The sequence below is a fragment of the Silene latifolia genome, chromosome 4, assembly GCF_048544455.1.
Source record: "Silene latifolia isolate original U9 population chromosome 4, ASM4854445v1, whole genome shotgun sequence".
Classification (NCBI taxonomy): domain Eukaryota; kingdom Viridiplantae; phylum Streptophyta; class Magnoliopsida; order Caryophyllales; family Caryophyllaceae; genus Silene; species Silene latifolia.
Window position 1 is genome coordinate 60,158,608 of NC_133529.1, and position 24,427 is coordinate 60,183,034.

At 43.9% G+C, this 24,427-nt stretch overlaps 2 protein-coding genes across 2 annotated transcripts; both read left to right on the forward strand.

The window, feature by feature from the left end:
* The first annotated feature begins 278 nt into the window (after positions 1-278).
* On the forward strand, positions 279-2,287 carry LOC141651561 (protein FAR-RED IMPAIRED RESPONSE 1-like). The gene is made up of 4 exons (XM_074459266.1): positions 279-480; positions 710-755; positions 1,403-1,480; positions 1,593-2,287. Exons 2-4 carry the CDS (start codon positions 710-712, stop codon positions 2,285-2,287), a joined length of 819 nt encoding a protein of 272 aa, XP_074315367.1. The 5' UTR covers positions 279-480.
* A 64-nt stretch (positions 2,288-2,351) lies between these two features.
* LOC141651563 (protein FAR1-RELATED SEQUENCE 5-like) lies at positions 2,352-13,617 on the forward strand. Its single transcript, XM_074459268.1, has 2 exons — positions 2,352-3,211; positions 13,101-13,617. Exons 1-2 carry the CDS (start codon positions 2,352-2,354, stop codon positions 13,615-13,617), a joined length of 1,377 nt encoding a protein of 458 aa, XP_074315369.1.
* The last annotated feature ends 10,810 nt before the right edge of the window (positions 13,618-24,427 follow it).

Consider the following 24,427-nt stretch of genomic DNA (forward strand, 5'->3'; position numbering starts at 1 on the left):
AGAGAAATGGGTGGGTAAAAAACAAATATATAGTAAATTAGTGGTTAATTAGGGTGGATTAGTAAAGTGTGTTAATTAGCTTCTATAATGACTTTGGGTGGGTTCATCTCATCCCTCCATCTCCCTCCATCCAATGGCTCATAATAGAACTTATGGACTCAAATATATAAGTGGCCTTAGTTGATCCTTCCTCTATATATATATATATATATATATATATATATATATATATATATATATATATATATATATATAATATATATATATATAGGGTCGGGGTCAGGTACGAACTAAAGTTCGGTGCGAACCGTACGAACTGACCCCCCTATATAACAGACGAAATTCTCAGTTCTTCGTTCCTCTTTCAAACTCCATTAATGCGATAACAAATTCTCATCTTGATTTCTTCGTTTCTCTTTCCGACACCATTGCTGCGCATCAATCAAACTCCATTATTGCACCTCGGAATACAAATTCAAGGTAAGTTTTAATTAAAATTTTGAAACAAATCAAATTTAAAAACTTAGGGTTTGCTTAAAAATTTAACTTGATTAGTTTTTTGGTTTAAGATGGTATTTTGTGGTTTTGATTCTAGATTTGTTGGTTCATTAGTTGATTAAAATTATTGTGATCGAAAAATTAGAGTTTCTTTGATGATAAAACCATCTAATTTGGGTAATAATCTAACAAGAACGAATTTTTATTTCAGATGGTAATAATTGAAGAAGAAGATTCGGTAATGGCAGAAGTCATAGGTAACTCATTTGTTGCATGTTCTTTGTATCCAGCAAGTTAAAGATGTGTATGTATGTAGATGTATGAATGTGTCTTCAAATCTTGTTGTTTACATATAATTTGAAGAAGGGAATTATCGTGATACATTATTTTATTATTGCTGCTAATTGTGACCCAAAATAAGTTGCTTTCATTGGCTGTGTGTATCTAGGTAGTTGAGGATGTGTTTCTGTCAATATTAAAAAAATGTATGATTGTAAATTTGCAGGGAGTATTACTTTGATCGACTTAGATATTAAGGCCCTGTTTAGATTTAGAGATTCTGTTTGGATAAACTGTCGTAGTTGATTTCAGGTACCTGGGTTTCTGTTTGTAAGCAACGACTATCAATTATGGTCTAAAATGTGTATACAGCCACCTGAAGGTGTGTTTGTAGAAGGACTTAAAACTGTATCTAGCTACCCTTAGATAGCATAGAGGGAATGGGATGAAAATAGTGCAATAAACAAAAGGTAGCAAAGTGTATATAGCTTCACAAATGAGTGTATATAACTACGTAGACGATTGTATGTAACTTGACAAATTAAAATTACGTGTTCCACTACCTAGGATTTTGGGATTATGTTTGATTCTAGAATTCAGTTCTTTTCTTTGATTTTCTGTGCAGACATTGTAGAAGTTACTAATGTGCAAGCGTCTTCAAGTAATTCAAAAGAAAATCAATTGCTTGTCACTAATGTACCAGGTATTAAATTGTAGCTTCTAATTAAGTAATGTATTGTCTAAGAAGCTTGTGTAGGTGGTAACAGATAAAATTAAAATCATTTCCTTTTGTTTTTTTTTTTTTGATGTTGTAGCCACCCCAGAAGTTGATTTCGATAATCAAATAGTGGGATTGCCAAGATGCTCAGCAGAATTAAAACTAGCATTGTGGATGAAATTTGCAACTTTGGAAGAAGGCATACATTTTTATGAGGAATATGCCAAGGTTTGTGGGTTCCTTACTAGATTAGACTCAACAAAATTAGTTGACGGGATAGTTACACACAAGTGGTGCGTGTGTAATAAACAAGGCAAAAGTAATCACAAGGGTACAAAAAGAAAGAGGACCCTTACGCGAATTGGTTGTCAGGCTAAGGTTAGTTTTAGAAGAATTCAAACGGGTGAATACGAGATTTATGATTTTGTTGAGGTTCACTCACATGCTATGAATACGCCAACAACTATGATACATTTGAAACCATGTAGGGATTTAAACTTGGTTCACAAAAAAATGATAATGGATAATGCTCATGTAAACCATGGTCCTGTGCAAACATTTAGGATGTTCAAACAGTATGTGAAGGGATACAAAAATGTGGGTGCTTCTTTACAAGATTTCAAAAAAATTTCAAGGGATGTAAAGAAATACATCAAAGAATATGATGCCCAGATGTTAATAGAGAACTTCATGCAGAAAAAGGCTATGTCTCCATCTTTCTATTTTGACTTTGATGTGGACGATCAAAGCAGAATAACTAAGCTTTTAAAGGCGAGATCCAATATCAATTAAAAATTATGCCCTTTTTGGTGATCTTTGTTTTGTTGATGCCACTTATAACTTCAACCAATATAAAATGGTGTTTGTCCCTTTCACGGGTGTTGATAACCATAAGGGTTGCATTACTTTTGCAGCGGGTTTGATACGAAACGAAAATGCAGAATCATTTTCGTGGTTGTTTCAAAATTTTGTAACGGCTATGGGTGATCGCTATCCTATTACTATAATAACTGATCAATGTAGAGGCATCAAAAAAGCTGTTAAGGGTGTGTTTGGTGACAAAACACGCCACCGATTGTGTATGTGGCATATAATGAAGAAGTTGCCTGACAAGGTTGGTCCATCGATTTCCCAAGACACAACTTTTTTGAAGGAAATTAACTCAGTTGTTTGGGATGTAGAAATCACTCCAGAAGATTTTGAATCGAAATGGAATTCGATAATTTCCTCATATGAGCTTTGTGATAACAAGTGGTTGAAGAAAATGTTTAAGCACCGTGCTCTTTGGATTCATGCTTCAATTAGCGACACATATTTGGGTGGGATTTTGCGCACAACATCAAGATCAGAGTCTGAAAATAGCTTCTTTGGAAACTTCACCAACCCACATGTCACACTTGTCGAGTTTTGGATGCGTTTCCAAACAGCAATGGATGCTCAGAGATGGAAATATTCTAAGGTAATGGCTGATGATAAGAATTGTTATCCAAAATTGACAACCCCTCTCCTTTTAGAAAAGCAAGCTTCTGAGTATTACACAATCATTATATTTTATATTTTCCAAGTAGAAGTCCAAGCAGCATGTTATACTTGTGGCCATTTACCATCACCAAATGCAAGTGGTGCGAATGATAATATTTCAATAATTGATCGTGAGAAAGACAAGGAATACAAAGTTGATTTAAGTGATAATAAGTTCTCTTGTTCTTGTAAGATGTTTGAAAGAATTGGGATACTCTGTGTTTTAGCAGGATTTTCCTGAAAGGATCCGGCTTAATTATAGAGTAGTCAAGGTATCTAGTTCTATAAGTTTGGTATGTTGTAAATGAATAATGAGGAAAGACTAGGAGAAAAGAGTAGTGTTTATATTATTTTGATAAGCTGAATACAGGTTTTGTTTAAGTAAGTGAATGCTAATAAAATGACGAGAAGATAAGTAATAGACTAATTTCACACTAATGAATAATCAATGCCTTTGCCAATGCTAGAATTATAGTATTTATAGCCATAAAAATGAACGTTGTACTGGTCTTCAACGTCCTTCTCTTTTGTCGGAGCTGTTACCAGATTAATAGGGCATATTCCCTATTAATCCGGTTGACTCGTTCTCATTTGATTGATCCTCTTCCTTTGCACGTCCAGGTTCATGGGCAATATGGTTTTACAAGTAGACTTAGTCTTCCTTGAAGATAGGACACGAATATATATCTTTATATAACTGTTTTGCTTCTTCTTCAGCTTAATTTAGCCTGCTTTAATACTCTGCCAGGCTATTCTGTGCTTACCACCAGGCTTCTCTTCCAGTATAAGGCAAGCTGATTGCAACAATAGCTAGAATTGTCCGGTCTTCGTCTTCTTTAGTCAGCCTTGTAAGGTCAGACCAGGTTATGGTCAGGCCAGGCTAATCTGGGCCTAACAATTGTCCCTTGACATTTTACCCGTGCTGGATCAGGCCAGGGGTGAGATGTCAACTTTTACCGGGTTGAATAATAAAGAGAATTATACTTAATCAATGACTCTTAGACTCCTAGTTACCGTTAGACACTGTAAAGGCTAGGTGATGTCATGCTGAGAGTTTTGCAATTTCTAGGGTTTTCATGCCGTTACTCATCTTCTATAAATACGGTATTTGGGACGAGATTATTCTCCACCAATTTTCCTCCACTTTCTTTGCTAAATTTTCTTCTGAAATTCTTTCCTACTTCTCAACAATCCTGTTCTGCTAGTTTATACTCTTTAAATAATTTAACTTCATCACAATAAATCTGACAATAAAAGACATGGGAGCCAAAAAACGTCTTTCATCCCCTAAAAAACTGCTTTGTTGAGCTGAACCCACGGACGTCCAAGAGGAAGAGGTGAGGGAAATTGATCCTCCCGCTCGTCTTTGTGGCTTTCAAGTACCAGGATTCTGTTTTTTTACCGCCCTTCAATCTCTGGATTCTTCTTTCCCCGAGGAAAACTTACTAAAAACAAACTATGACAAGATTCTAAGGGAGAAGAAAATAATTCCTGAGTCAACCGAGGTATGGATCCTCGAGTCTTGTCCGGTCGGGGCTAATGGGTATCACCTGTCTGGTTACGTATTTTTGAATGGGCGTTCAAAGCAGTGTAAGTTACCTTTTACTCCCTTAATGATTGACACCATTCGTGCTATGGAGGTATCCCCTTTTCAGATTATGCCAATGGTTTGGAAACTTGTCCATTCTATTGAAAATTTATGTGCTAAACACAATCTCGTAATTACTATTAATGATATCAAGATAGTATATCATATGAAAAATCCTGTTGATGGTCGCTTTAATTTGAGAATTAAATCGAAAATGTCTCCATTAATTACTAACCTGGACTCTGGAGATGATAAAAATTGGGCAAAGACTTTCTGTTTGTTCGGACCGAGACTTTGGGATCGGGCTTTGATTATCTCGAGATATCCTCCTTGGAGAGTGGTAGGTTCCCTGTACTTTTTATTTTGCAATATACATTACATGAAATTAATGGATTTTGATTCTTACCTGTGTAATTGACGGTTTTGCGGCTCCGATTGAAGTTTTGATCCTCTTGATGAGGAAGCTATTTCGGGATAGAGGCTTTCCTTGCTATTCCCGAGGAGGAGGAGAGGACTGGCCAGCTAGTTTGGGCGGGGAGTTGTTGCCCGGTATATGAAGACCAAAGCCGATCGGGGTCGAGTACCCAAAGGCAAGCCTAGTTCTCTTGTTCTTTCGTACGTCTTTCGTATGTTTTTATGTTAGCCGTTATCTTCCTGTCGTTTTTTGTTTGATACTCACGTATATTTTTTATATATTTGTATTTAGGTCTTCTAGCTAGGTGGCCAGCTTTTCTGCAAAGGATTTGAAGGTGGGGTGGCTAAGATTCTTTGAAGCAGTCCAAGAGCCAGGAGGCTAGTGGGAGTGACAAAACGCTTGATATCCTGGTTTCTGATATCCAGCCTTCTCAAGATCCACCCAGGATAGCGTCACCGGAGGTCGTCCAGGCTCAAAAAAGGAAGAGGGAAGATGTTATCCTGGAAGAGGAGGAGGGAGAGAAAGAGCTTATCCAGGCTCAGCCAATCAGGAGTATAAGGCAAGTGCCTACTAGGGTTGATGACATGGATGATGCCCGGGCACGGATAGATGAGTTTTCTGCAAAAATGAGCGGTCAGCTATTGTCTGCTAGTACTCTTGAGTCTTCTACCAGAGTGGTTTCTATTCTGACTTCTCTTGTGACAAAGGCTGCTGAACTTGCTTCCCAGGCTAGGGAGGTTAGTTGTAAAGGGATGTTTTTTATTGTTCATGTGCTTTTTGTTTTGCCTTGTATTTGGTTGATTGATTTTATATATATGTAGGGATTGGATGCCGGGTTGGCTCGCTTGTCGGCTCGGGGATGCCAGGCCGGGGTTTCTAGTTTGGAGGAAAACTGGATAAACTTAACCGTGACTGCACATATCCGGGGGTAATGAAGTAGTGCTTCAATCTCGGTTGGGGACACTAGGGAGTCAACCAGGGCCGCTATAGTTTGTGAGGTGGTGCAAAAAATGCGAGAAGGCTGTCAGGCAAGAGTTGGAGCCGAGAAGCGGGCAATGCAGGATCGAGTTGAGAAAAAATGAGGAGCTTGTCTTTGAAAAGGAATTGGTGGAGGCGAGGTTGGGCGATCTTTGCTCAATACTTCTTTGGGAAAGGCGGGTCGATGCTATGAGGGATCCGGAATCGACCGGGCTAAGTGGAACCCGGACCGGGATGAGATAGCTTTGGACGCTCGTATCTGATTTGGCCAATATGGGTCAAGAAGAAGAAGTGGATTCTCCTCCTTCCAAGGCGAAGTCGATGACCAGAAATGGCGGATGGTTGTGAGTCGGTCACCGGCTCAAAGATAGCTTAGTTTTGTTTTTCTTTTAGGTTTTGGTCTATCCAGGGGGAATGTCCTGGAATGAATATTTAGAAACATTTTTGGCCCATCCAGGGGGATGTCCCTGGAATGGATGGTTATTAGGTGTGTGGTAAGGCCAGTTATTTTGGATGAATAAATATTTGGTCTTTGTTTGTTTATTTTTGTGTTTTGATAAGGTACTTTTGAAATGTTGAATGTGTACTAGATCTGACTGATTTTTTAACTGGATCGGGCCAGTTTTTGTGCTGGATCTGGCCAGTTCTTATTTTCATTGTATGTTATGGGTGGGGTTGTTGCACTGCCGGAGGGCTTACGTCCCCGCCTGTCTGGAGGGCTTATGACCCATATCTGTGTTATACAAGTCGGGAAGGAGTTTTTCCACTTTGTATGTTTAAGTGGAGCTCAATATTTAAAGGCTGTTTTGCAATGAAATTTGGATATCAGTTGGATATTTGGTGGGGGTGGCCCCCAATCTTTAAGATTTGTTTTAAAAATGCAATATGTAAAACAAGTATTGAAGATTTCACTAAGTAAATATGAGAACATAGATAAGTACTTGGACACATAATTTGAAGAAATCATATACGGCATTTATTCATATAGTTGCAAGTATCATACATGTAATTTCCAGGCAAGAAATGTCAAGGTGAAAAGTTGTACCTGGATTGAGAGATATATTTTATATGTGAAATAGTTTTAGATGTGCAATATTCCAGGCTCTTGGGATCATTTCGCCGTCCAGGGTTTGTAATCTATAAGCTCCCTGGCCGACTATTGAATCAATCAGATAGGGACCTTCCCAGGTTGGGGCCAATTTGCCAGCATTCTTTTCTTTTGTGTTTTGGAAGACTTTCCTGAGGACAAGGTCTCCTACCCTGAATACCCTGGCTTTGACAGTCTTGTTGTAGCTTTTCGCAACTCTTTGTCGATATCTTTGCTAATCGATCTTTGGCCGCATCTCTTAGCTCTTCTGTTAAGTCTAGAAATTTGTCCTCCATTAGAGGTATATTGCTTGTTATTGTGTTCAGGCTGCATCTGGCTGATGGAATGTCCACCTCGGCCGGGATTATCGCTTCACATCCATAGACCAAGGAGTAGGGGTTTGGCTGTGGATGTTTTAGGCGTGGTTGTCACCCCAAAGGACCAGGGGGAGTTCTTCAGCCCATCTGCCTTTTCTTCTTTCCAGCTTTTTCTTTATGCAGCTGATTACCACCTTATTACTGGATTCTGCCTGACCGTTGGCTTTTGGATATCCTGGTGTGGATGTTACCAGATTGATGTTCCATTGAGCACGAAGGTTCTTTGTTCTTTTTCCCACAAATTGTGTGCCATTGTCGCATACTATTTCGGAGGGGATGCCATATCTACATATGATATTATGTTTGATGAATGCTATGACATCCTTCTCCTTGACTTGCCGTATGATTCAAACTTCTATCCACTTGGAGAAGTAATCGGTCATTGCTAGCATGAAAACTTTTTGTCCGGGTGCTTGAGGTAGTTTTCCTACTATATCCATGCCCCACTTCATAAATGGCCAGGGTGCGGATATGGAATGTAGTTCCTCAGATGGCTGATGGATATATGGTCCGTGAATCTGACAAGCTTTGCATTTAGAGCTAAAATTCAGGCAATCGGCTCTCAAGGTAGGCCAATAATAACTGTTCGAGTACTTTGCTTGCCAGGCTTCTTCCACCTTTGTGATTTCCACAAGATCCTTCATGGATTTCGATAAAATTTGCTCGACTTCTTGTGGTTCCAGGCATCGAGGTACGGCCCGACTGCGATTTCTTAAAAAGCACGTTGTCAATAATAGTATACGGCGACTTTTATTTTTAGTGCTTTGGCATCTTGCTTATTTAGGGGAAGGATTCCCTGTTCAGAGCGATCATAGTAGGGTTTTGTCCAAGAATTGGCAATATAAATTGGGAAGCTTTCATTTTGCTTATTTATTGCAGGTTCTAGTAGATGTACGATGGGTATTTTGTCGAAGTCTAGGGGACTGAAGTTGGATCCTAGGCCGGCTAGGGCATCGGCCTGGGTATTCAAGTCCCTGGGAATTTGGTCAATATTAAAATTGCGAAATTTTGATTTTAAGATTTGAACAATATCTAAATAAAGCATCATCTTTGAGTCTTTAGCTGTATATATCCCATTTACTTGGTTTGAAATAAGGAGGGAATCAGGACGTACCTTTAGGTTTTGTACACCAAGGTCAATACATACCTTTAACTTGACTATTAGGGCTTCGTATTCGCTTCATTGTTGGTGGCTTCAAATGCACAGACTTATAGCCTGTACTATCTTATCCCCCGTGGCGATTTTAGTACTACTCCCGTGCCCTGTGCCCCTCGTGTTGGCTGCACCGTCGACAAATAGGGTCCATTCTAGGTCTGTTTGGTCGTTGGTCAGTTTATTTACTTCTTTTATTAGGTCGGGTTCTAGGGTCGGACTAAAATCAGCCACAAAGTCTGCTAGTGCTTGTGACTTAATTCTTGTTCTTTGTTCAAATGTTATGTTGTATGTGCTTAGTCATTTGTCTTCGACCATTTACACATTCGTCCAGGATAATTACGGCTTTCTAAGTCTGATTTGATAGGAAGATTGGTTCGACTATTATAGGGTGGCTTTCAAAGTATGGTCTTAATTTTGTGCAACTCATAATTAAAGCTAAAACATATTTTTCAAGCGAGGCCATACCGATCTCTGCGTCCGTAGACTTTTACTTACATAATAGACGCAGTCTTTGTTGTCGTCGCTTCTTTGACCAAGATCGCACCGACAACGATTTCTGTGGATCGGGTATCTTTGTCGGGGCTCATCTTTGATTGGTTTTGCCAGCGAGGGGAGGAGAGAGACAGATATATCTTTAGGTCTTCAAAGGCGGTCTCGATGATCGGGGGTCCATTGAAAGTCCTTGTTCTTCCTTAACGAGGTTATAGAATGATTTGCACCTCTCTCGATGATCTTGAAATGAACTGTTTAGGGCCGCTATTCTTCCAGTCGGCTTTTGTATGTCTTTGTTGTCTTTGGTGGTTCTAGCTCCAAAATAGCTTTGATCTGTTCGTGCCTGGCTTCTATTCCTCTTTTTGTTACCATGTAGCCCAGGAATTTGCCTGCCGAGACTCGAAGTGGCATTTTTGTGGGTTGAGCTTCATATTGAATTTTTCCAGTATTTGGAAGGCTACTTCCAGGTCTTTGACGTGGTCTTCTGCCTTTTTTGACTTGACTACCATGTCATCTATGTAGACTTCCATGGTGTCTCCTATCTGGTCTTTGAACATCATGTTGACTAGCCTTTGGTAGGTTGCACCGCATTTTTAATCCAAACGGCATAGCAAGTATAACAATATATACCTCTTTCGGTGATGAAAGCTATGCTTTCTGGTCTCATTGGGTGCATTTTTATCGATTGAACTACTGGAGGCATCCATGAATGTTAACATTTCGTGGCTGCGGTGGCATCTACCATTGCATCGATGTGTGGGGGGAAATGGATCTTTTGGGCAGGCTTTGTTTAAATCGGTGTAGTCTACACAGACTCTCCATTTGCCATTTTTCTTTTGGACGACTACCACGTTTGCAAGCCGATCGGGGTACATTACTTCCCGATCATTCCCATGTCCAAGAGCTTGTCAACTTCTTGGTTGATGATTTCATGCCTCTCTGCAGCGAATTTTCTTCTCTTTTTTTCATGACAGGCTTAAAGGATTTGTCAATGTTCAACTTATGAGTAATAACATCAGCATCTATACGAGTCATATCAAAATGTGACCAAGCAAAACAAGACATTTTAGTTTTGAAAGCGACCAGATTTGGTCCGATTGAGTCAGTGTATCCGACCCTACGAGTACTTTCTGTCCGGAATTCTGGATCTAACATAACTTCTCCTGTTTCCATCCGTGATTGTGCTACATATTCTTCCCGACAGGTGACTTTAATTGCTATGCGAGGGACTTACGACTTTGAGGGTTTCAAAGCCTCGAGTGTAACATTCGAGCCGTCCTTTGTTCTTCTCTCGATGGTGGTTATCCCCATTCTGTTGGAATTTCAACGCATTGATGGTATGTTGATGGGATTGCTTTGACATTGTGGATCCATGGTCTGCCAGGATTACATTATACGAGGATAGGCAATCCATTACTCCAAATCTTTCATATGAAGCCACGCCTTCCACATAGGTAGGCAGGCTGATTTCTCCCAAGGTGTTCTTTGTTTCTCCACTGAATCCAACCAGGACGCTGGATTTCTTGATGATCTTCCCTTCGTCTATCTTCATAGCTTTAAGGACGTCAAGCATCACCAGGTTGATTGAACTGCCTCCGTCTATCGGGATTCTTGATACCTTTCTTTGTGCCGATTTGCATGGTGATTACCAGTTTGTCATGGTGTAGATCGATATTCCTTGCAGTCCGAGTCATCAAAGGTAATAGCAGCAACGACTTGGGCCTGGAAGGGGTTGGAGTCCGGATTCCCTGGATATTCTTTTGGCAAATTTGAGTGGTCGGACACGTGATTTTCGATCCTCCATTTATGAATTTGACTTCATAGATGGGGGCGGAGGAGGAGGGTCTCGATGCTTCCCGGATCTCTCTTGTTTTGTCCTTCATCTTTGTTCTTTTCGCTTGGACTAAGTCTTTCAAGTAGCCTTTCTTTAGAAGATATGCCACCTGTTTCCTGAGTTGGATGCATTCTTTCGTGGTGTTTCCGATGTCCGATGGAAGTCACACCATCTTGTTGGATCTTTCCGGGGGTTGTCGGATTTCTTTGGCCATCGACCGTATCTCCCAGGTTTTCAGCGTTTGATTAATCCTGCGGTATTAATAGAAGTTATATTCAGGAATAGTTGGAAGGCTAGAAAGGTTACCTTTATGTTCTTGTGCCATATTGACTTGGATCGTTCGGGCCTGGAATAGGGTCCGATCCGGGATTGCCTCCTTTCGGTAGGAGCTTTTCTGTTAGTGTGTCCATAGCCTTGCTTTCCTCCGGATGAGTTCGTCCTGAAGTTGAGGTCTTCTTCCAACTCGACATGCTCTAAAGCGATGGATTGAACAGTGGCAAAGGTCGGGCAAGCTTTTTGGTCAGGTCCGTGCATAGATGTCACTATCAAGCAGGACTCCTTGCTGAAGGCTTCCACATTGTTTCTTCATCACACCGGAATGGCCACCTTTTCTTTGACAAATCGCGAAATTCTTTGAGAGATTCTTCAGGAAGTTGCTTTACCCTGAACAGTTCGGGTCTTTTGGCCATATCTCCGCTACTTGCGAATTGTTGATTGAAGGCATTGATCAATTTCCCCGAAAATTCTTGATACCTCCATTTGGGAGATTAATGAACCATTGTAATCTTTGCTCGTCGGGGTTGTACCAAAGCCCTTACACATGCAGACTTGCCGAGTTCACTGGGTATTGAGGCAGCCAACATTTTTGTTTGAATATGGCAACGTGATTTTGTGAATCGGACGTTCCATCATAAGTTCTCATGGACGGAACGGTAAATTTCTTGGGGAGATCAATCTTTGCAATTTCATCCGCAAAGGGTGAATGCTGAAGTCGTCAACTTCTACTTCAGCCACGAGTGGTCCGGCACTCGGGTATGTTTTCTATTTTGTTGTGGAGTTTTTGAATTTCTCGAAGCATGGCCATCATTATTCTTCGCTTGATTTTGTTGGTCTTATCATTGGGAATGGTTGGGGTATCGGATAATGTATCCTTCTCCGGGGTTCCAAAATTGGAGAAGTCTATGTTTTTGATAATGGATGAAAATGGGGTTCCTGGTTCGAATCTGGTCTTGGAGCCCGAAGCTTGATTTTCCAATTTTTTCTTCAGGCTAGACTCAGATTCTTTCGACCTATTGATTTACTACCTTGGGTGCCTTCTCTTGGATTGTCTCCAATTCTTTGATCTTGGCCAGGGCAGCCGCTAATTGTTGTTCTGCGGTAAGTTCCACCATTTTTGTGTGTGAATATTAAATGAAAAATGATAAGGGGAATTTTATTGGTTGAAGAACTAGATGCCCCACGGTGGGCGCCAATTGTTTTAGCGGGATTTTCTGAAAGGATCGGCTTAATTATAGAGTAGTCGTGGTATCTAGTTCTATAAGTTTGGTATGTTGTAAATGAATAATGAGGAAAGACTAGGAGAAAAGAGTAGTGTTTATATTATTTTGATAAGCTGAATACAGGTTTTGTTTAAGTAAGTGAATGCTAATAAAATGACGAGAAGATAAGTAATAGACTAATTTCACACTAATGAATAATCAATGCCTTTGCCAATGCTAGAATTATAGTATTTATAGCCATAAAAATGAACGTTGTACTGGTCTTCAACGTCCTTCTCTTTTGTCGGAGCTGTTACCGGATTAATAGGGCATATTCCCTATTAATCCGGTTGACTCGTTCTCATTTGATTGATCCTCTTCCTTTGCACGTCCAGGTTCATGGGCAATATGGTTTTACAAGTAGACTTAGTCTTCCTTGAAGATAGGACACGAATATATATCTTTATATAACCGTTTTGCTTCTTCTTCAGCTTAATTTAGCCTGCTTTAATACTCTGCCAGGCTATTCTGTGCTTACCACCAGGCTTCTCTTCCAGTATAAGGCAAGCTGATTGCAACAATAGCTAGAATTGTCCGGTCTTCGTCTTCTTTAGTCAGCCTTGTAAGGTCAGACCAGGTTATGGTCAGGCCAGGCTAATCTGGGCCTAACACTCTGTAGGCACATTTTATGGGTGTTGAAAGATAGGGGGTTTGATCATATACCTAAAGAGTATTTAGCACTGAGATGGAGCAAATCTGCAACTTCCCACCCTCTTTCTACTGTTGTTGGAAAAACTGTACTAGCTGATTGTGTGTCAATCGAAAGTCGCCAGAACAATATAAGTGAATTATGGTCGGAGGTATTTAGTGCAGTCTCACTTGTTGAGGATAGTGAGGAACATTCTGATGCGCTATTTCAATTGCTCCGGAGTTTCAATGAAAAGTTGATTATTTCAATTAAGTCGGGAAAGTCAAAAGATAAGAAAGCTGAGATTGAGATGCTTCTTGGGTCAAAAATTCCAACTGAAGTTACTGTTTTACCACCAGAGAAGTGCAAGAATAAGGGATCGGGAAAGAGGATAACATCAAACAAGGAAAAGGCAGTCTTGGAAAATGCAAAGCCTCTGAGAAAATGTCGTGCTTGCGGTGAAATGAGTAACCATGATAGTAGAAATTGCCCGAGTCGACTCCCTTGAAACTGAATTCAGTGGGTTTGTGATATATGTGGCATTTGTAGATGTCACTCAAAAAAGTCTGTTATGTTTTGTAATGTTATGTACTCACTTAAAAAACCGATTTCAATGGGTTTTTGGTTTATGTAGTTTTTGGAAAGATTGGTTTTGTATTAACTTCCAACTTTTTTTTTATGTACGTTTTTACGCTGTTGTTTTTTTACTGTTTTTATACTGACTATGGATTGACGGAGTATAGAGGGGGTTAGTGTATACATTGTATTCAAATAGGGGAGGTGGCCTGACTAGAGTGTTTGTAGCTGCGAAAGGAGTGTAACTAGGAGGCAAACAAAGTGTATGTAGCCAACTGAACAAGTGAAACTAGCAGTTAAAATAAAATAGGATTCCGAAAAATTGAAAAAGCCAAAATTTAAGTAAAGACTTCTAAGAAGTATGTTTAATTAACGCATCATGGTATTAGAAATTGCCCAAGTTGCGAAGTGTTATTTCGTTGTCTAATGTCTCACGTTTACTGTTTGATGGGGCATATTCTGCACCCGTTGACCGAGTCAACATATTGAACAAGGTCAAAGATATCCACAAGCAAGTCAACGACTTAGACAGCCTAACCGACGCAGCCTGTCGGCCTGTCTCTTGTGCCTCGGCTAGGACAACTAGCCAGCCGGGGCACATATTCGCGAACTCATATCCAAGACCCCTCGGCGGCGAGTCATCAGGGCCCGCCGGCCTGCCATGGGTCCCTCAGCCGAGGGTACATCAGTCTTTCCACCTGCTAGCCACTTGGCCACTTGGCCACTACGTGACAAAAGGTGAAAGTCTATAAATACTCCTCAACCCTCATTGAGGAGAGGATCCACAATTTAACCTAAGAATCACTATTCATCTGGTAATATCTTCCTTATCTCTCTACAATATATACTTCGCCAAGTAACAACAACTTATCCCTTTAAGTTTACTGACTTGAGCGTCGGAGTGAGTTCGCTCGGTCCAAAGCCGAGCCCTCAGTTTGTTCATCGTTTCAGGAGACCGAAAGGAGGATTCAGTCAAAGACGTCATTCTACAAGCACGGGTGGTAACAAATAACTGCTCTGGAATTACACCCGGAACAATTGGCGCCGTCTGTGGGAAAAGATACTAGAAGCTAGTCACATTCATTCCCAAACAAAAAAAACACAAAACAAAAACCCACCCAAAAAGCTAAGAAGATGTCGAAACAACAAGAGGTATTCGTGACTGACGAAACCGAATTCTACCCAGATGATACCGTCCACAATTCTGGAGTTGCGCAGCCCTCCACCGGCCGGGTAATTCAACCGGAGTACGGGATGCCAATAATACAAGATACACCGCTGCCCGCCGACCAGGTCACCATCATGGGACATGTGGTTGATGCAGCAAAACTGAAGCTACTCCTGGACCTAATTGGTAGTACGCCGGCTCACACTGTCACACCGACAAGAGCGGCGGAACCCGTCTAGGAGACCAGGGCCCAAAATGTGACTCCGAGAAACTTGAACGGAGCACTAGGGGAAGCTGACCCTGTCAAGACGCCGGGGGAGCCCAGAGCGCTAGTGGTAGACCTGAGTCCTTCCCGCACTCGCGGGAGGACGGCGTCACCGCAGCACCGACGAGGCACGCCCCAGAGGAGTGAAAGAAGTCCGATTCACCAGAGTCGGAGAAGAAGTCCGACTCACCAGAGTCGGAGAAGAAGCCCGACTCACCAGAGTCGGAGAAGAAGCCCTTCCCGCCACGGGGAGAGGAGCCGGACTAGGGATGCGAGGAGCCGATCGCCGCATGTCGTTCGACACGTGGTCAGACAGCCCCTCAGTGCCTACGTCCTAGAGACCCCGGTGCCAACTAAGCTAAAGTTGCCACCCATATCATACAAAGGAGAAGGCGACCCAACCGACCACACCGAGGCTTTCGAGTCTTACATGTCGGTTTGGGAGCAACCTGATGAGGTTTGGTGCCGAGTCTTCCCAACAACCCTGCATGGGATGGCACAAAGTTGGTACAAGGGGCTACCCGATGGGTCGATATCTTTGTTATGCCGACCTAAGGGACACATTTTTAGCCCAGTATTCTTGCAATAAGAGGAGGGCCGTTGAGACATCGGACCTCCTGACTATCAGACAGGAGGGAGGCGAATCTCTCCGGAGTTATGTGAAGAGGTTCGACGCCAAGGTTCAGCAAATTCGTGAGCTGAACAGCGAACTGGCGGCCTTCGCGCTGATGAAAGGCCTCCCGAGAGGAGACTTAAAAAATGAGCTCATCAAGTGCGGCGGCCTGAACCTGGAGTCCGCCAGGAAGATGGCCGATCAAGCCATAAAGGTGGAGGACTACCACAAAACCTGGGTAGGCCCTAGCGAGGCCGGGCACTCAGAGAGAATGAGCCGCCGGGAGGACAACCCGGATGAAGGACGCCGTGACAATAATAGGTCACGGTCGACGACAGTCCATGAAAACGAGAACTCGGCGGGCGCCGGGGGGAGTTCGGGACTGTACCACCAAAAGCGGTACAATGATCACACCCCCTGGTCGTATCTGCCGCCGAGGTCTTCGCCCTGAGCAAGAACGAGGGCCAGAAGTGGGAAAGGCCCCCCAAGCCAAAGGGGGACGGTGACACGAGCGATCTTGTGAGTACCACGGCCACACCGGTCACCTTATCGACAATCGCCGCATCTCGAAGAATGCCATTGAAGAGCCGATCCGGAAGGGGAGCGTCGGCAAGTATGTTGCCAAAGGCCAAAAGATCGATGCGGCGGTTCAAATAAGAAATCCGTCTTTGAACGGATAGGAGTGATCCATGTTGTCATCGGGGACAACGAGAACGGTGGGTCCGCTCATGGGCACAAACGCACCTGAACGAGTCAGATCAGGCCATCAACTTTGTGCCCAAAACAGCGATCCCCGCTTCCAACGTCCCCGATATGACTATTGGGAAGAGGGACTACGAGGAGTCATCGCCCCACAACGACCCACTTGTAGTCCACTTGGACATATCCAACCACCTGGTCAAGAGGTGCCGATTGACACAGCGCCTACACGAACATCATGTTCGGGAGTGCTTTCTCAACCTCGGTCCGAAGGTTGAAGACTTGAGCCCCTGCACCAATCCGTTGTACGATTTTTCGGGCCGGCACTGGTACCCCCTGGGGTCGATCGTTGCCGGTGATGTTCGGCGAGGGGAATGCGGCTAAGAATGTCCTAGCCGAGTTCGTGGTCATTGACGGCTCGTCCGCCTACAACGTTCTCATAGGCCGAGTCACCCTGAGCGAGGCCGACGCAGTGATGTCCATCGGGCCCCGACAACGATGTATGTCTCGGACCGGGGGGAGCGCATAAGCTCGTCTCCGGGGACGAGAAGGACGAGGTGGTCAACATCCGGATATCCGCCGAGGGTGCAACATGCAATCCCTCAAAGTGGCAAAGAAGTCGGAGAAAGGGAAAAGCCCATCCTTACAACAGAGGGCGACCTCATGGATGCAACTGACGGCTAACTGGGAAGGTCCCTACAAAGTGGTTGAAGAAATGAGGCCGGGCACATACCGGCTGACAGACATGGAGGGTGTGCCTTTGATGAGCCATTGGAACACTGACAGGAAATACTTTGTATAGCGGCGGAGGTGCCTAAGACAACTGTGGGCACCCCGACGCATGTTTTTATCTAATGAAGAATCGTCCAAGTTTTCCATCAAAGTGTTCATTTCCCTCCCAGTCACTATCAAGAAGTAGACGCCACGGCAGTCACCCCAAGAAGTAGACGCCACGGCAGTCACCCCAAGAGGTAGACGCCACGGCAGTCACTCCAAGAGGTAGACGCCACAGCAGTCACTATCAAGAAGTAGACGCCACGGCAGTCACCCCAAGAAGTAGACGCCACGGCAGTCACCCCAAGAGGTAGACGCCACGGCAGTCACTCCAAGAGGTAGACGCCACAGCAGTCACTATCAAGAAGTAGACGCCACGGCAGTCACCCCAAGAAGTAGACGCCACTATCACCCCAAGAGGTAGACGCCACGGCAGTCACTCTAAGAGGTAGACGCCATAGCAGTCACTATCAAGAAATAGACGCCACGGCAGTCACCCCAAGAAGTAGACGCCACGGCAGTCACCCCAAGAGGTAGACGCCACGGCAGTCACTTCAAGAGGTAGACGCCACGGCAGTCACTACCAGCGGAGTTGACAGATACGAACGCTGTCGCGCCGTAACCCCTAGTCGCCTCGGCCAACCGAAGGCCTGGCAGGGGACACAACGGTCGATACGCTAACATGTTTAAAAAAAAAAACGTTAAACACAGTTGAGATACGCATTCTAAACTGCCCCGGCCAAGCCGAGGTAGAAACAAAAGAAGCGCTCAATTAATAACGTAAGAAGACAACTCAGACGAAGACAAGAAAAGACCGCGGCCAAGCCAGAGGCAAAATAAGCAAACTCTTATTAAAAATGATAACGGGTTACAAGTGAGGAGAATACAGACGACGGCCATCCCCATAGGGATAAGCCAAAACGCAACCTACCAAAGTTTTACAAAAACAAGGAAAAGCAAAAGGTTACAGACATATCATTTGAAGCGCCAAAAGATGGCAGGGAGGAAAGGCTTAATAATTAGCTCCCGAACAGCTGCAGCTATCCGAGACGCCGGGTGAGCCTGGTGACGACCGCCCGTCTCCCTATGCCTGTTGCTGCTTGCCATCAGCAGCGTTAGCAGCATCATCTTTGATGGGCGACCCGTGAAAGCTGTCTTGGCGGTCTCGGCTTTCTCGACCTCGGCCTCGGCTTTCTTGGCGGCCTCAGCTGCCTTCATCCTCTCGGCTTCCTCCTTGGCCGCCTTAGTCTTCTCAGCAAGGGCTGCCTTCTCCGCGGCCACCTCTTCCTCCTTCTTCACCCTTACCTCCTCCTTGGCCTTCTCCTCCGCGGCTTTCTCCTTAGCTTCGAGCTTGTCATCAAACAGCTCATCAAATTTGTCCCACGGAAAGGAGCCATCAAGAGGGAAGAGCTCCCCAATCACTTCCCTGGCAGCTTCTTCGGCCAGGTCCCGGTATTGGGCGCACATGTTAGGGAGGATAACGGTTTGGAGCGTCTCAATGTCCTCCTCCCTTTGGGCGATGATAGCATCCTTGTTCCGAACCACCTTCCCCTGGGCCTGAAACATGCCCCTCCATTCGTCCCTCTGCGTACGGTAAAGGTCGGCGTGCTTCTGAACGAGGTCACGCCCCTCCAGCAGCTTAGCAGCTTCAGCCGCCGCAGCCTCGGCCTTGGCTCTCTCAGCAAGGACCTCCTTTTCAGCGTCCTCCCTGAGTTTTCTCTCAGCACGGACTGCCTCCTCAGCCTCAGCCTTGGCCCTCTCGGTTTCTTTGTTCGCAGCGTCGAGTTCGAGCCTGAGCCGCTCGAGCTGTGGGGCAGCTTCAGCAATGGCCTTCTCTTGCTCCACAATAAGAGCACCGGCCGTATCAACCCACTTCGACAGCAACCTGGCCAAACTTAGGCCCTCCGACTTAATCTGAAGGGGGGTAAGCTTCGGGAAGGAGGTGACAACGGTGGCATCTTGACCACTTGCCTGTGCAGTTTTCTTCTCGGCACGCCGTTCAATAGTGTGACCGGTAGACGGCAGCGGTTGATCTACAAAAAATTCAATTAAAGCATCCGTGTCAACATACATGGACATACCGGAGAGCCTGTCATCAGGAACGCCTAATGAACCGGCTAAGTCTGAGTCACAGGATAGATCTGTACCATGCTTGGCCTTCTTGGTCGGAGGACGCATTTCCTTGCCGGCAGCAGCAGCAGCATTAGCGGCAGGAGCAGGCTCTTTCCTCTTACGGACAAGGGGAGACCCCTCCGCATCGGAGTCCCCCCCATTGGTGATATCAACGATCACCACCGTCTCCTTCTGGACTGAAGGGATGGGAGGTGGAACTGATGTCGACGCCGTCGCCGCCGAAGACTTTGTTTTCCGCGTTCGGCGCGGCATGTTACTAGCAACCTTCGCCTGGGCCGCCTCCACATTCAAGCCTTTCAGCTGCTGATCCATGAGATCATTCGGCGACGTTCTGCGATCACGGGCTAAAGCCTTAGGATGCAAATCAGCAACGGTCTTGTCCTTGGCAAGCCCCATTCTCCGGAGGATATCCTCAGACAGGTCCGGTCCAAAGTGGTCTGCAAAGGAAACAAAGCAAGAGTTAAATAGAAGAAATAAATCAAAATTCAAAAAACAGAAACATTGAGAGCAGAGATGGGCCTCACACCGACCCCACTCACCCTGTGCTAGGGCCGGTATGAGGCCGACATGGCAGAGCAGCTCATCCTGAAGAAAGATCTGCGTTGGGGGAATCCATCTTTTCGGCGCCCCACTCTTGTCCGCCTCAAAAAGCCTCATCGCCAGCTTCTCATCCGCATTAAGAGGGACCTTTTTGGCGTCCATCTTAAGCTTACTCCGGGTGACCCATTTGTCATGCCCCGCCTTAGTCTCGCACCGCAAATTAACTTGGTCCTTGGAAGGACCGGGGCAGCGGATAGTCATCCGGCACCTCAACATACACCCACCGATCTTTCCAGTCCTTGCAGGAGGAAAGCTTATCAACGGAGACGTAACCCGGCTCCATTTGCACGCTGTACCATCCGACGCGGCCAGGAAATGACGGCCGAAGGTGGTGAAGCCGACGGAATAAATTAACCGTTGGGACCTCCCCCTTGAAGAGACAGAGCCAGACAAAGCCGACTACGGTTCTAATAGCCAACGGGTGCAGCTGGGCCACGGCGACGTTCATGGCTCTAATGATGGCCATAACGTAATCATTCAGCGGAAACCGGAGCCCGTACTCCAGGTGCCGGATGTATACGCCGGTGCAACCCGGGGGAGGGCAACAGACGGCCTGACCCTCCTCAGGGATAACAATTTTGTACCCCCTGCCGAAGTAGAAATGGCCCTCGAAAAGTGTTTCGCCGGAACAGCTGGCGAACTTATGGGTCCAAGCACGGTCAGGGTAGACCTTACAAGGGTCGCCGTGATCCATGATGTACTGCCTCCCCTCATTAGGACGAGCCCTTTCAGCATCATCATCGTCATCATCAACATCATCATCAACCTCCCAACCCTCCAAAGCTTTTGGATCAACTTCGGGAGAAGGAGACCTAGGGCCCCCAGACCTTATCGGGACGGCGTCTAGTATCTCCTCCTCATCAAGACGCGACGGGGAACCCCCCGGCGCACGGTTACTAGGTCCGGCATCAGCAGAAGACATGGTAGCAACAATTACTTAACAAAATAAGAGATTGAGAAAAATTTGTTTGTTTACCTTGAAGAAAAGCACTAGCCGAAGTAACGACTTTGAAGATTAGAAGAGAAAGAAGCCCTCGGAAGTTTAGAGAGAAGAAAATTTTAGAGAAAGTGAAATTGGTGGCCAATTTCAGGGACTAACTGCCCTATTTATAAGGGAAAGCCCATGAAGAAGGACCAATCAGGGCACAGCCCACGAAATGTCAGCCAATCAGCGAACAGACACGTGTCAGACATGCAACCGCGGAATGTATATCGTTGCAACAGTTGAACGTCAATCAATGCAACAGTGACCAAGCGTCTTCAACACGCCCCTTCATATCTCTCTGCCTATTCATCTTCCTCAACAAATTCCTAAGTATCTGTTCTCACCCGGCCACATGATCAACCAAGCTTGTCAGCACCGCCCGGGGGCAATCAAAAGCACACGGCACTCACAACCTCGGTCTCGGCCAGCACCACTTTCTTTTCCACATCTGATGTCCATTACACATCCATGTGGAGGGGGGATATGGTACGGCCTAAGCAGAACCAAGCCGAGGTAGAAGAAGTCGGGGCAGAAAATTTTGTCTTACGCAGAATATACGCTCAGCATACATCGGAGCCCATACCACGGCATAGACTACGCTGGGGGCAAATTGATGGGGCATATTCTGCACCCGCTGACCGAGTCAACATATTGAGCAAGGTCAAAGATATCCACAAGCAAGTCAACGACTTAGACAGCCTAACCGACGCAGCCTGTCGGCCTGTCTCTTGTGCCTCGGCTAGGACAACTAGCCAGCCGGGGCACATATCCGCGAACTCATATCCAAGACCCCTCGGCGGCGAGTCATCAGGGCCCGCCGGCCTGCCATGGGTCCCTCGGCCGAGGGTACATCAGTCTTTCCACCTGCTAGCCACTTGGCCACTTGGCCACTACGTGACAAAAGGTGAAAGTCTATAAATACTCCTCAACCCTCATTGAGGAGAGGATCCACAATTTAACCTAAGAATCACTATTCATCTGGTAATATCTTCCTTATCTCTCTACAATATATACTTCGCTAAGTAACAACAACTTATCCCGTTAAGTTTACTGACTTGAGCGTCGGAGTGAGTTCGCTCGGTCCAAAGCCGAGCCCTCAGTTTGTTCATCGTTTCAGGAGACCGAAAGGAGGATTCAGTCAAAGACGTCATTCTACAAGCACGGGTGGTAACAAATAACTGCTCTGGAATTACACCCGGAACACTGTTCAAACACTTTGCTTCTCTATTATTATACAAACTTTTATTGTGTACCCTCAAAAGTCGAGGTGTGATACACATAATTAAAAATAAAATATAAATACAAATTGAAGATTAAGTTCTTTATTTTAAAAATGAGTAGGTCTTGCTTAAGACGGGTCGAATCTTAAGGCGGGTAGTTACACTCACAAAACGAATATGGGGGACAAGTGGGGGCACCCCCATGTGCCTCCCACTATCCTCTATTTGCGCATTTTGTCTCACAAAATGGTATCCGTCTACAACTTAAGACGGATAGTGCCCGTCTTAAGTAAGAATTTGTGTCAATTCTTTTTGGATTCTTTTTGGTTGACCTTTATAAAAGAACATTCATTCGTTCAAAAAAACATTCATTCGTTCAAAAAAATTCAAACTTAATTCGTTCACACCAAAACATTCATCCTATGAATCAGATTATTTCTGTGCATCAGATTCATAGAATGCACCAAACGTTTCTATGCATCAGATTCATCGGATGCATTGCATCTGCTTTAATTATTTCTATATAAATAGGTTTTCATGTGTTTGTTTCAAAAAACTTCAAACTTAATCTATCTTTGAAACTACACCAAATAACTTTCCATAATCGCATACTCAATCATCCCCTAATTATGTCTCGATGCATCCTATGAATCTGATGCATCCTATGAATCTGATGCATCCTATGAATCTGATGCATCCTATGAATCTGATGCATCCTATGATAAAATAGAAAGTTTCGGACGCCATTCCGAAATATCGTACGTCAAACCTGTGATGTGTATTCTTTATAATTTGCCAAGCACAAGAGATGGGTTTGGAAAGGAAACTCTCTCATATGATCTTGACAGATTAGTAGAAGTTATTCGGGGTGCTGGATTAAATTTAGTTCAAGCTATCCACCCGGCTATTTCTTCAAATGGGTCGTTCAAGGGACATGCAATGATTGAGTTTGGAGCGGGAGATGAGCGCGAATGCTTCCGTCAAGCACGCAAACTGGAGCGCGCTTTTTCTAATATTGAAGCTTCAAGGTGGTGGTTTGAAAACGTTAAACCTCCGTCAAGACCATATTTATGGGTTGCTAATAGAGATGATTTGGGACTGGTGGCATATTTGTATGCTCAGGGGCCTTCCTTTGAGTTCGGGACAGTTCCGCTTGCATGGGAAAACGACCCGGTGGATTGGGTTGAAGGTGATAATGATGTTTTCAGTGATATTCGTTTTGAAATCCGCAATTACTTTCCGGATTATTAATTTGTACTGCACTTTTTATAATGTTGGTTATATTTTATAACTTCAAAGATGGGCTACAATCCACATTTTGATCGGTAATTAGTAATTATCCTTTGTTTGTTGCATGTTATGCAAAACTATTACGGAGTACTACATTTCAAATTTCTTCAATTTTTGTGTTGTTTATTTGTTATTAAGTGTCAAGCATTATAGTAAGTTTTCCTCATTCTCGTTACTTCGATTTTATAGACAACTTGATCAAAAGTGTCAAGTATGATAATTTAATACTAATAATAGAATTTCAATTAGCCGGAAAAGTGTATGGTCACAATGAACTCTTGAACATCAAATTACTCCAACCAAATCATTTTTTTTCTTTATTATGGACTCGTGGAATGTAACTACCAGTCCGAAAAAGTGTATGGTCACAATGCGTCATTGTATACTTGTTTATATAAACTAGGAAAACACATCATCTCTGTTATATAAATTTAGTCTTAAATTTTTCATATTCTTAGATGGAAAAATGGACAAAAAGTTCTGAATTCTCCTACAAAGATGGCGTTTGTATCGAACATCCTTTTCTAAAAATAATGAAGGAGTGTATCTAGCAGTACAAACAAGTGTAGCTAGCAGTCTAAACAAGTGTATCTAGTTGACCACAGATGTTCCAAGTTATTTCCTTTGAAAGGATACAAACAGCACAAGGAAACTAAAAAATGTGAAATACTAGACAAAAGTCACCCCGACTTAATCAACCTCTTCAAAGTACAACCACTCTTGCAAGAAAAATAAAAATTTGAACTGATGCCGAATCCTTTGAAATGAGGCTTGATTAAAAAAAATAATCCAATAATCTTCATCATCAACCATTGTGAAAAATCGCCTGGAGATTAAAAAAAGAATGACATGAGGTTGAATTATTTTAAAGCAACATATGGAAGTGTAAGGTGTATGTAGTGACAGACTATAGTGTATGCAGCCATATTAACGAGTGTATCTAGCGGTTCAAAAAAGTGATACGTCTTTCAGTAGACTAACGGAACTTCATATTT